Here is a 13,845-nt window from a genome sequence, read left to right as displayed (position 1 = left end):
GAGCAGCCTTGCTCTAGGCTGTGTTGCCTTCTCTATCTGAGTGGGGATGTTGGTGGTGTGGCAGGGCAGGGTGAGGTGGCAGGAATCCCCCAGAGGCAGTGGGAAGAGGGAACCCACAGCCTGGGCTTGCAAAATACCAGGGGGAACAATGCAGGCTGTGTTGGAGCTGGGTATTTTTGTAGCACAGATAAGAGCTGCCCTGGGCTGAATGACATCAAGTAGAAGTCCCACCCAGATGAGATGATTGCAGGAGGGACTGCATGGGCAGGAGGCACTGACACGGTGTTACAACATATTCTCCCAGACCCTTTTGGCAATGAGAAAATACAAAAACCATTATATAATGACCTACTTGGAACAAGGACACTTTTGGGATCTAAAACAAAGTGTTATGCTTGTGCAACAGATGTCTTTGGGCCTCAACTGAAATGTTTGCATCCTCAGCCCAGGAACATTTGTCCCAGAGGCAGAGGAAGAGATGCAACTTCCCTCTCCAAACTGGAATTAGATGATATTGTTATTTCTAGAAAGGAGCTCATCTTGTTAAATGGAATTTTTCCTCAAAAATACATGAGCTAAAGAAAGGAAGGGTCCCTTTCTTCCTTCTCTCCATCACCCCTTCCTTATGGGGAGAGAGGAAGAGCACTTGAAAGTGTTTTCTTGAATGGGCCTGAGGATTTTTGACTGGGTTAACAAAGAGGGGGGGACTCACCAAGGACACAAAATAAAAAATTAAAACCAAAGAAGACGACTCCCACAGTACTATACCACTGTGCAGTCCTCAGGAAACAGCTCTGACATCTTCCCTGGCCTGTGCCAGAGCAATTCCCACGGAGTTTTCAGAGAAAGAAACTCACAGTGGTCCCCTTTTAGGAGATACAGTCTTACTTCCCACCAGGCATCAAAATAATCACCACACCAAAGCTGAAATCTGAGCCACCATTTGTTAATTGTTAGAGCCAGCCAAATCTGACAAAATAACAGCCGTGTCCTGGGTTAACGCTGGTTTAGTCCGGGGTACGGTTATTACTTCATAAACAGGAAGCACTCAAGTTACAGTCAAATTAGATTTATTTTCTTGCCTTATCTATCAAGTCCACCATTTTATTAGCTTTCTACTTTTAAATTTTGTATAATTCATTTCCTCCTGCCTTGTAACCCTTTTAGATGTCAATAAAATATCCATTCTCTTAACAGGAGAAAAAATCCCAGACATAACCAAAGCCAGTGTGTACACAGTGTGACACCAGAGGGCATTATTTAAGAAGAGGCTATTAAAAATCATTCCAGAGCAAAGTTACCAATTTAGCTAATAAGAGACAAATCTGTCTTTTAAAATGGCAGGTTGGCCAATACATGAAACTGATAAAAAAAGTTGGAAAGAGATCAGCACGACGGCATTTCTCTCTCTCTCTCTCTCTCTCTCTTTTACTTTGCAATCTTCTTAGGATAAATGCTATATCCCATTAGCTGCATAGAGGAGTGCAAACAGCAAGTGCAAACACAGCCCCTGCCCTGGCAGCCTGTTTGCTTAGCTGTGCTGGCTGTTTGAGCAGCAATAGACTCATTCTGGAGCCATAAGTTGCTGTTTGCTGTAGTGTTTTAGTGACCTGTTGAGAAGAGTTTGGGCCAGTGTGTTGACAAATGCCTTTTCTGAGTAAGAAAGCTCCCTGGGATAGTTCCTGCTTCCCTTCTGGCTCTCTTCTCTAACCCCAGGCACTGGCCAAACCCTAGCATGTTTCCTGTTGCTGCATTGCAAAGGGGACTCTGGCTGGATCTCTGGGGACAAGCTCACACAGAGGTGATCATCCCTTTGCCCCGTGGTGGCATCTTGGAAGCTGATACTACATGACCTGCTGGTGCCTGTTCCCATCCTCAGCCTGCCCAAGAAACACTGACCTTTCTGCCCTTGGCTGGAGAGCAGTCCAAGTGTAGGTCAGGAAGAAATATCAGACCTTCTTTTGAAACCTTTCTCTAAGGCAGGATTTCTTACGTGGTAAAAATGCACCATGGATATTTTCTGGACTGTCTGAGCCACACCTGAGATCTGAGAGGGCGCAGGTTCCTTCAGGGAGGGATGTGGGTAGAAACTTCTGCTTCCTCTGTCCCAAGGTTCCCTAATCTACTGCATCTTGTACATCCCAGATGTTCCTGGACACCAGGGTCCCAGGGGTACAGCACTTCTTTCTCATCTTTAGCCTAGGCACTGCAAAGTACTCCTTCACAAAAGTCCCCTTTTGTTTTCATTAGTTATGTGGCCATGTAAAAAAATAGTCAGCCAAAGTGCCATAGTTATCTTAAGCACTAAGATCTGCAAGGGCTGCCCTAGCCTTATCTCTCTGAGCATCATCCAGTGTTAACTCTGTCTTACAGGTGAAACACACGCCACTTTGGAGATTACTTGCATAAGCACTTTCTGTGTCCAAACTGAGGTTAGAGAGAGGTTCAGCTGGAAGGTTAAGTGTCCAAGGCTGAGCTTGGCAATGTGGTGTGCAACTGATCCTTGGTTGGCTTGTGCAAATGCACTGTCTGAGTGTTTTCCTCCAGAGGAACTGGTGCAGCCACACAAAGATTGTGATTTTTTGTCTGTCTCAACCTGTGCTCAGCCTTTCTGTATTGACCTTACCATTTTGGGATAGTGGGTCTTCAGGAATGGTTCTACACAGAGGGTTTTCTGAGTCTCTTCTTTACCCCAGATTATACTCCAGTTCTCAGAAAATACCTGATCCAACTGACACACAGTTTAAGCCTAACTTTGGCCAACCTCAAAATTATAAAGACACAATGGAGTCTGCATTTCCTTGTTATCCTCAAACTGAAATTCCCCCACACATTAAAGATGATGCCTTTAATGCATTCAACCTTCCTAGTAAAGAGGCCAGGTCTTGGCAGCTTTGGTGCCCAGTGCCCTGGATCAGTCACTGTTTTCTGTGTCCAGCAAAACCTTTCAGACTGATGTGCAAGAAATGGGGATGTTTTTGCTATTTTCAAGACAGTTGGAACCTCCTCACTCATGAGTCAGTGGGAACGTAGTGATTGGGCTGCTCTGTTGTGAATGAATGTTACATGTCAAGTCATTATTTGTCCTCTGTAAAAGAAAATATTTGTTCCTTGACAAACCGAGGCAGCCCTTTCCCCTTCCTTTCCTCTTTAGCACACTGGATTTTCAAAGCTCTCGCTTTTGGAACATTCTATTTCCAGTCTCGAGAGAGACAAGGTGACGAGCTGTCCTTCCTGATAAAAACCTTGCAGTATTTTTACATTACAGAGTGGCTCTGTTTAGTTTGTGCTATATTTATACCATGGAAAAAAAAAGAAGCAGAGAAGTCTTTCCCATCCAGTAAGAGAGAAAATAACTCTGACCATATTATTATGAACAACAAGTTTTTCTTCTACAATGTAATAAATTTATCTGAGCCAGGATTTGTACTGGGAAGGTATTTTCATAATTATGGGGCAGGATGGGACACGAGGTGACTCTTAAGCTGACCTAATTAGAGATGTCTAAAAATAAAGAAGTCTAGCAAAAAAAAAAAAAAAAGATTAGATTAATATAAATATATATAAAATCACATGAACAGATACTGTTTTTCCTCTCTTTGCAGATCTGGCAGTTGTTTCCTTCTCATGATCTGATCAGGAAGAGGTGAAGGGGCTCTTTGAGTGCATTTGCAGTGCTGGGCTCTGTTCCTAGGGCACTTTAGGGTCACGTTAGCACACAAATGGCAGATAATAACACACTCAGATCTTTATTCTTTTCCGTGGGCTCTGGTATGATGAGGTCCAGAGCTGGGAAGAAGTGTTATTCCTTTCTCACTGCAGTGCTCACCCTATACAACAGAAAACCTCAATCACTTCTGGGGTGGGTAGGCTCAAATGGCACAATGCTTAAAACTGCCTTGACCTCTAAGGAACTGCTGGGTAAGCAACAGTTCTGTCCGCACAAGGAAGGATGTCTCCTCTCAGTGTCCATTCATGGCTTCCCTGGAAGATTGCTTGAGTACTGCTGATCCCATGAACCTGAGCAACTTAAGTACATGAGAAAGGTCCTTTTCTGCCAACTCCATTTTAAGCTGTTGTCTAAGCAGTATTTCTGCAGATATTTTATGTGTATCAATACTGGATAGGACCAGCAACACAGAGAGCACTTGTTATGATCTTCCAGTGCCACTGAAATACGAAGTGACCCCAAATTTTGGAAGGAGGATAATGATGGTCATGGGAGGGGCTAAGGGGCATATGTTCTGTTTTTAGATTAGAAGATTGTCTGTCTCTGGGTAAAGGGTATTACTGGTGTCTCTGTTCAAGTCAATAGAGAGGCTGTTGTTTCCTCATTTCTCAATGGAAATTTCAAAAGATGCCTTTTATTGCAAATTTGTTTTCTTCATCTCCACAGGCACCTCACACGCACACATCACTTGGCAAGAGCATTTCTTTCACTAACGGTATACTGTTACCCCTTCTGGTTCTGACCTTGAATACTAACTATTTCTCTTTCAAGCTAAAGACAGTTGTGATGACCCACCCTTAAGGGGAAGGCAGTCAATAGAGCCTGTTTTGTACAAGTCCTAACATCGTTATTTTTATTTTAGCTTTGAGGATTCTTTGTTCAACCCTCTGACTAAAAAATGTGGTGAGTGAATTTTGTGAAAATTATGTGAAAACAAACAATATGTGAAAATGAAAGTCTATTATAATTATGCTCTTTCTAGCAATTATTGCAAAATAATAAACACTCAGCACTTCTTATACTGCCAAGAGCCTTATGAACGTGAATTAGCAGTAAGTATCAGGTAATCATTATAATCCCTCTGGTCTGTAACCCAGAGAAACTGAAGAAAAACTGTGAAATGACACCAATCTCCCTGCAAGCTGATGGAGGAGCTCTTTGGGGAAGAGGCATTTTCTGCGTCCAGAATTTTTCTGGCTCCTGGCCACTGCCTCGGAACAAATAAAGAATAACAGTGCTTGGACTTCCCATCTTTGCTCATTCTTCTAAGTCTTGGTGCCTCCCATTACATGTGATTTTATCATTAATAACATAAAAAATGTAAGTACTTCCTTGACAATTTCTGTTGGTAATAAGATTGTAATCTGAATGCTCACATCCTTTGAAGCACTCATTGCAGGTACAAATACATGGCTCGCTATCTTGGCAACATTTGTTGCAGTAAGTACTATTTTTAATACTCACATGTGTACTTTGGCTAATAGGCTGGTTATTTTATCCTTTGTTTCTCCAGTCACTGCTTTAATACAAAAGATGACCTGATTCAGGTGCTGTATTAACATTTACTTTGTTACATTCATCAAATCAAAAGCAAACCTCTCTCTTTTCATATTACGTATGTTTTACAGCTAAAGATCTGATATTTCCTGCTATCATCTCTACTTCTGAAGACCAATGCAAAGGAATCCTTTAGCTCTCTGTAATCTCCTTATCATCACTGGTTATTGCTTTTACATTATGATGGTTAAAACCACAATAATGTCTCCTGGAAACTTTCCTCTTCTGAATTACTTGATTGTAGGTTTGATTTTTTTTTTAACCTATAGGCGTTACTTCTCTAGTATACCCATAGTTCTGCTTCTCTGTATTTCTCATGATGTTTTCTGTGGTTTTCTTTTGTCCATTCCACTTGGGCTTGAACCCTATTGTTTTAAAAACAACATGAAACAAATTCTTGTTACTTGTCTTTTAAACCAACTGACTTATTCTTTATTTTATTTTCTCTTTCTTCTCTTTTTGCTCTGTTTAATGAAATGTAGTGGGACTTCAAGAAAATTTAATTCGTCCCAACTTTCCTTCAGGCTGCTTGTGGCTGGAGAAGGGCCCAAACTAAAACTGTAAGGTCAACAACTCATGCTTCCTGTACCTTCCCCATCTACTGAACAGAGCAGTGTTGAAACTCTGTGCCCAAATCCACATCCAGACCTTGCTAGTAGTCACTAATTTCATAATAGACTAAAGTAAACTTGGCCTCAGACCAATTCTTTCTTCTAAGATACTGGCTGTTAGCCTATCTTCATCTGGAATGACTTCCTACGTACCCCCCTTGTACTGCTGAATACAATTGTGCCTGGAATTTGAATAGAACCTCTCTTCCTCCGTAACTTGTGACAGCAAAAATCCACATTAATAAAGAATAAAATGCGAGAGAAAGTGAGATGTAGAAGAAGATCTGGTCTGTGGTGCAGAGGACAATAGCTGAATGTTCCGCTGAGAGCTTTGTCTGGAAGCCTTGTTAAGATTGGGGTACTTATCTCTGATTCTACCCTCATTTCTGTAGCCACTGAGGGTCCTTGGTGCATGAGACATGAAGCTCTCCCCACATTACAGGTGAAATGGCAGAGCAGTCAGAGAGATCCAGGCTTGCGGGGTCTCAAGAGAGAGGGTGAGGTTTCTTCCTCCTGGTTTTTCCTGGTTGGATTTTGCTAATGAAATCCATCCTAGGGACATGTTAGTGGCTCTCTACAAGCACCTCTGGGCTGTCTGCATGCACTCTAATTCAATGATCCCTTTGCCTGCTTAACGTACGTAGCACCAACATTTTAACCAACATTTCCTGCTTATTTTAAATGTTTGTTCCTTGATGCTGAAAGCCAACCCTACCACTGGCACAGGGATCTGCGCCCACTTCCTCTCTGGCAGCTGCCATCTGAGCAGGGGAATATTGCAGCCAAAGCAAGAAAGATTATGAGAGCTTCCATGTGCAATCCAGCAAGCCAGAAAGGGCTTCTGTTTCCAGAGCACAAGCAAACAGGCTGTACCAAGTTTAAGTTTGGTGTAAGTATATATAATTTTCAGACCAGGAGAAGGTCTGTCTGCTCTAGGGAAGCACTGTGACAGGCATATCAATTATGAAGTTCATCTACCACGCATTGGATTCGGAGATGATACATCAGAATTTCCTACTTCTGAACAAATCAAGTTTTAGACAGATAGGTAATGCCCTTTTAAAAGATATATGCAAGAAAGAGAAGACTAAAGTGTAGCAGGAATGTGCTGGCGATGTCTTACTGAAAGGGGAGCTCAGTCACCCCAAGAAACAGGGCCTGCTAATTCACTGGGGAAATAAAGATCCCAGAGAGCCTGGGAAAAACAAACAGGTCCTTCTGGGTAGTGAACTATTTTTCAGGATTCTTTGGCAGGCAACCAGCCACTCTGCTTTGTAAGGTCTTGTTCTTCCTTGCAAGGAGGAAAAAAAATAACTTGAAGGGCTCCCGTTTCTTGAATAAGGTCATCATAATGCACTCAAGAAGCCCAGCGCCACTGCTTCTCATTGTGAGAGCTATGGGGTGTAGCTGCACATTACAGGTGCTTGAATAAACAACATTACCACTTTCAGAAGAGGAGAAAATATATAATAGACAAGCCTAATGACTTCAGCTGAGCCAGCTTTTCCCCCACTCTTCACAACCCCCCTTCCCACACCCCAGACAGCCTCCAACCCAATACCACGGCCTGTCTCCAAGTACGTGACAGCAGAAAAAGGCCTTTTCTCCCACAGGAACAGCTAGTGCGACCCAGATAGGCTGTGGGGAGGTTTAACTCCTTTTCTGGCTGGCCACATGCCATGTATGATTGCAGGAAGGTTGTGCCACATATGTATTCATTTCCGAAGTGATATATATTTTTTCTTTTACTTACCTTCCCCATTCCAGCATGAGCATGTCCTAGCTTGACCACTACAGGGAAATTTGGAGTTGTGAGCTGAAAGACAAAAAATAAGCTCCTCATTAGTTATTTCTTTCCAGCCATGGTGCTTTAAATAATTTTCTTCTATTTAGTAGCTTCTATCCCCTTCATGGATGCTGATAGGAAAATAGAAAGAACAAATAAAGTTTGTCTAGGTAGTAGGGCAATAAGCAAATGGTTCTTTACTGGGTTCCACATGATTGGAAATGGAAGCCAGGCAGAATTCCTTACATCTTCTACTGTGTGATAGCAGTTTTCCCACCCTGTACATATGGATGTGTGCACTCTCATATGCCTGTAAAACACAGTCACATTTGCAAGCTTGAGTAACTGGACACTTTCAGATGCTGAAAACATCTGAATTGTGAGTAAGACACAGTTTCTTTGTTCTTTACCACACAGACTGCTTTGGCCTTAATAGTGAATGTCCCCCTCCTGTCAGAGGGGAGGTGGGGGGTATAAGGAGGGAGTGAACTGGGGCCAACCCTTAGGTGAAACTCACAAAGTCCATCTGTCATAAAGCTTCCTCCTCTCTTCCCTTACTTCAGGGGTGGGTATAGTGAATAGAAGAAAACAAAGGGGTTGGAATCAGCAATTTAAAAAAAAAAAGTCATATCTTCTCCCTGGCTTGTGTGGTCTTTATACTGGGCAGGGTCCTACCACCCAAGTCATGCAAGTGCATCTTAGAGCACATGTGGGACTTTACTTGAAGAACTGTGAGTATCCTCTCTGCCTTCTCCAGTTTCATGCTCATGCAAGGATTCGCTTGGAGTGATTGGCTCAGAGCTGTGAGGCTGTACTGGTAGGAAGTGCACATGTCAGGAGTAACAAGAATAGATACACTACATCTCCCTTATGTACTGGCTAGTCCATTTCTACATCTCTGCTTGGTGTCCCTGTGATGTTCATCTTGACCTGTCCTCATGATTCTTGTGATTGAAATGCTCTTTGTTCAGTACATAACGACTTATTTTTTATTACATATTTAATTTCCTTTAAAGACACTTTTGTCTTTACTTAAATGCCTGAAGTGATGAGATCTATTCATTAAGCAGTTAACCTGGACGTCTGGCAAAGGGAGGGAGTTGAATTTTGGTGGATAAATGGGTCTCCTATTTATTGAAGTTTGAGAATAGGTAAACAAATTGTTCTTGTGCTAATTACCAATTGTCTGTATGGACAGGCAGGCACTACGCCCTAAAGATAGAATGGTGCTGCTGTCTCCATCTGTGGCAGATCACTATAAATAACAAAATTAGTAGTGAACACTGATATGTTTTGCTATTCAGCTGCTTATATAAAGAAATGTCACAGGAGAGGGGAACAGTGAGTGCATGACGTTCTCAAGCAGCCTGTGTCACTTGTGAGGACTTTCTTCAGGCAGAAAGCTGAAGGATTGTCTTCAGACCACAGAAGGGCACACAGCTGCAATAAACCACAGTCCTGTTACAGGCAGGGACCAGCACCACTGCTTCAGAAGAAGAGGCAAGAGACTGATAGATGGCCATCCTGAAGCCAAATAGTTAAGCATATGTCCAGGCAATGAGTTTGTGCTCTATTTCCCCTTCACCTCTCTAATTCATTGTAAGAGCCTGAAACTTAATTTGCTGCTGGCATAAATGAATTAAATGAAGGACTGCACCTGAGGCTTACTGAAGATAGGTCTAGGGGTGGACCATGCCAGGCCTTTAATGCTGAAAGATGAAAGGTAACCTAGTAGTTAGGGCACACACCTGCTCAGGCTTTGGGAGACGTGGCTCTCTTCCCGGCTCTCTCATCCATACCCCATGCCACTTGTTTGAGCGTTTGCAAGCCCTGGCCTCTGTTCCCTGTTTGTGAGCAGAGGCAGCAGCTGTTCCTACCTCACAGGAAAAACAAACTGCATGCTGTGAGCCCGCCTGACACCCTGGCAAGGAGGCCAAAGAAGTGTGCAGCATAGATAATGTTCTATCACCAGCTCAAAGCAGACAGAGGCAGGAAGCAATGTCTCTACTGCCCTGTTTGTGTACCCTATGTACGAGTGTTGCTGAGGGAGCTTGGCTTGGGCATGAGGCCTGGGAGTGGGAAGCATCTGTTTTCCTGTATACATGCAAAGAAAGTTTGGGATCCAATAAACAACCCAAGTTTACTATTAGTGTGCAAAATACCACCGGCAATGACAATGTGCAGCTCAAACTTCTCCCTTTCTCTTTGCTTCTTGGAAACATGAGCTCAGCTTTCTTAGTAATGCTTGGCCTCATCCCACGTAGGGGTGACCAGCTGGCGCCAGAGCGGGTTGGGGTCACACACGGCTTGGCCTAGGCATAGTGTGTGGGGCTTGGGGTGAGACACAGATCCAGACTCTGAACATGAGATAACCTCACTGGGAAAGCTGTGGTTTCAGAGTGGCAGAATCTGCCTCTGCCACTGAAACCCCACCGAATTTCCACGTACACGAACCTGCCTTATGGAAGAATCAATGAGAGGCCATGGCACATACAGTGAGCTGCATTATATAATGGGCTTATCTGGTGACAGTGGAGTGCCCTTAGCCTGTGCTGAAGTTGTGTAATCAAAAGCTCTCTATAGTCCACAGGACTAAAGCGACCAGTGTCCACAACCACCCAATAATGGAGCTGGGAAGCCCTTGCTGAAGTGGTGGAAGTGGGCTGAACTCCACTGCAGTCAATGGGGATACTTCCAGCTTCTACCAGTCTTGCTGGGACTTGAGTCCCATTTTTGTTGCTAATAAGGCCAGCCAGCATACTTGGCAAGCACCTAGACGGATAAGGAAGCTGAAGGAAGGGAGAATGTATTATATACACAACTATGACTTCACACACACATGTGGTGAGAAGTTCTGAGGGTGACTGAAGCCACCACGAGGGCAGAACCCTGAGAAGAGTATTTATACATACTTAGTCATAAATTTCCTGTGAAAGAAGATTATTATAATCACAGGATAGCACCACATTTTAATAAAAAAAAGCATGTTTTTACTGAAATCATGCAAAGAAATATGTCTGTGCCTTTGTGCTTTTTTATGTGTTGTAAGGGCTCTTTTCTCCTGGAAAAATAGTGAAAAACATTTTGATGATTTTAAAATGTGCATGAACTCTTGACAGGATTGTTATAGATGATGCCTGCAGGTTTTGGGATGGGACTATAGTGCTGCAGCTTGCTCAGTGATCAGATGCAGGGTGTTAGATCATATGTGTAATTTAACCCCTGGAACTAATATCTTATAAATGTTATCACACAAAACCTTTGAGATGCCAAGGTTTACATATGTGTCTAGAGCTTGGTGTGTGTAGAGGTCTGTTAAGAGCCAAACAGGAATCATGAAGTTATTTCCAACTTACATTAATGGCCCAAAGTATATAATTTTAGCCCCTGATTTTTAGGGCTCTGCTCTTTGTGTAGTGTCACTGCAAAGATCACTTGGCAGTTTATCAGTTTTGGCACTGGTGTGTAAAAGTGGGTGCTGGTATGCATACATTAGCCTTTATTTGAAAACACATGGCTGTAAACTATGATACTTCACCCTCTGACCGTTCTTTCCAAGAAGTAATGCAGTTTTCAATACTTCTCGTAAATTTATTAGTATTTTCTCTACTTATTGCTGGTGGAGCAGTAGAACAGAGCTGTAGCTAAATTGATCTGAAGGGAGGAATCTTAGAAAGGCAATGTTCAAAGCCAGGTTGGACAAGGCCTTGATCAACATGGTCTAGTGAGAGGTGTCCCTGCCCATGGCAGGGGGGGTTGGGACTAGTTGACCTTTAAGGTCCATTCCAACCCCTTAACATTCTATGATTCTGTGAGACCTGATCTAACCCATAAACACAATGCTTTCCACTCTTGTTTCACTGAGGCCCTCAAGGGAGATGCTGATCTTAAGTCTGTAATTTTGTGTACTGTCCTGTAGTCCATGAACAATGCAGAAGGTCTCTTGATTTCCATCTACTATGTTTAGTTTTATGCATTAGTTCACACTATCTATCTCATCTTATACAATGAACTTTCAGTTTCTACTATTCTTTCTTCTGCAAACCCCTTCCAGTCAATGCTAAAATGAATAGTTCTGGCTACAGTTACATCATGGATAATATTAGGAAGGATCTGGGGAGGTGGGAGACAGAGTCATTAAAACTTTGGTCTCTTGGCATCAATATTGTATTTCCGTAGCATCTAGGGTTTTGAACTGGGCCAGAAGGCCCCATAGGACAAGGTATTGTAATTTTTGCTCCACCCTTCCCCCAGAAGTAATGTTATGAATTTTTCAAGCTTTTATACTCTAAACCTGATTTTTCTGTTTATTTAGCTGCCTTGTATGATGACAAAGTCTGTTCTGGGTGGGTACTTAATGAATGATGGGAATGTTGTTCGTGCACTTGTGAGCTAATGTTGAAAGTAATGTGTGTGGCACTTCCCTGGTGTCAGTTAAGTTGGAGGAGCAGTGAACATATAACTTCCTGTGAAAGCAAGCAAGCTGATTCAAAACTACAGGAAAATATTGATGTCATGACACGATGTCATTGTGTTTATGGAACTATCTTACTAAAATCCCAAGATTTGCAACATCAAATGGGAATAAACTAACACACTTGATGCAAAGTACTGTGAAGGCAGAGACCAAAGTTTTGGGCAGCAAGCAAGTTTGGGAAGTGGCATAAAGAAGAGGCACAAGTGAGACTGATGATTACAATGTTTTAGGGTAGACAAAACATTCTAATTTGAAGTGGGTCTCAATGCTGCATTGAGAGCAATGGAGAACAAGGAATGTGTGTAAAGCAAACTTAGATTTAAGATGCTTCAGATGGATGGGCTCTTCATTTTATTCAGCACTGGAGCTGCAGATAGCAATGAACATAGTAACTAGATGGAGATATTGCATAAATCAATTTGTGCTAGTAAGTGAAGTCAGCAGTGCCTTAGAGGATGAAGATCCTTCAGAGTGGTAAAAAAGTATATCATTTGATTCTATCATTGCTTTAAAAATCACAACACAAAAGAAAAAAAAGAAAACCCAACAGTAGCATCACTTAATCCCCACATCCTTGAGTAAACAAACCACAAACCAATGTTTCAGGGCTACTAACACTTGCTGTGGTTAGAATGGGTCATGGAAGTGAGTGAAAAAGGTTAAGCACAAACCGGAACATTTTGTCATTAATTCCACCTCTAATGTTGCTTAACTTCTCCTTTATTTGAGACAGGATGTATTTGGGTTCCCATAGTGGAGAATAAGAGTGTGAGCATTTGATATTATTCTCATTTGTTTGGAGCTTCAAGTGTGAAAATTATATGAACATATCCAGGCAAGCAGATGCTCAGCAAAAAAAGAACAAACCAAAAATACAGTGTATGTGTACGCACATATGCATGTTTGTATTCACGCACACATCTAGCAGTCCTGGTCAATAAATCCCCATTACTGCACCTTAAATCACAGGCAAGTTTTTTAAAGGTTGTTGTGACTGCATGGAAAAGTTCTTTAATTTTTTAATGTATGGTGTTCACTTAGCTGGTATTTTGCAGTAATGCCTTTAAGGAAGCCTCTTGACTTTCCTTGTTTGCTAGGAGAGTGAATACGTTCTCCCATCTCCTTATATTGAAAAACTGTCTAAATATATTTTATGAGATTCAGTGAAAGACAATAAGAAACTCTTGAGTTTCCTCTTCCTCTTGACCTGAACTGTGTGCCTTTTGCTGTATTTTTCTCTACTTACAAAATTCCATTCCCCACGTAAACACATTGCAAAGGAAGACATGATGAACACTAATTGTTAAGAGGGTGGAGAAATCTCTATGAATATTCTTTTGATAGGTTACCTTTGGAAAAACTGTAACACCTAAGCTATGGTAAAATATATAAGAAGGAGACAGATGGGAAACAAAATGCTTTATGAATTTATGCTGAAGTCTTCAAAATCATCGCTCTTCCAAGAATCCCTAAGGTTCACAAGAAGCAGGCCGACAGATCTCTCTTCACTTGTCAAGCTTGACTGTCCCTTTTTTTGGGAAAACTCTGAATTCTCACTGATTTCAAAATGAGCAGCATGGGGTTTCTTTGGAGAGAAAACTTCCCTAAACTTCGCAGTGGAAAACAACCTTCCACAACGGGCACTATGGGAGTAATTAGGTCTCACTGAAGCCAATCATTCCTC

The 13,845-nt window shown here is 42.1% G+C and overlaps 1 protein-coding gene across 1 annotated transcript in view; it reads right to left on the bottom strand.

Moving 5' to 3' along the window:
* SYN3 (synapsin III) overlaps positions 1-13,845 on the bottom strand; it is a 201,240-nt gene that overhangs the window by 26,848 nt on the left and 160,547 nt on the right. The window contains exon 8 of the mRNA XM_051784589.1: positions 7,652-7,714. Within this exon, the coding sequence (XP_051640549.1) occupies positions 7,652-7,714 (63 nt within the window). The remainder of the gene's footprint in view (positions 1-7,651; positions 7,715-13,845) is intronic.

The sequence above is a fragment of the Manacus candei genome, unplaced genomic scaffold, assembly GCF_025592945.1.
Source record: "Manacus candei isolate 608988 ecotype Guabito, Panama unplaced genomic scaffold, ASM2559294v1 h1tg000018l, whole genome shotgun sequence".
In the NCBI taxonomy this organism is placed as follows: Eukaryota; Metazoa; Chordata; class Aves; order Passeriformes; family Pipridae; genus Manacus; species Manacus candei.
The sequence above is the reverse complement of the archived record's forward strand: the minus strand, read 5'-3'. Positions and strand labels throughout refer to the sequence as shown.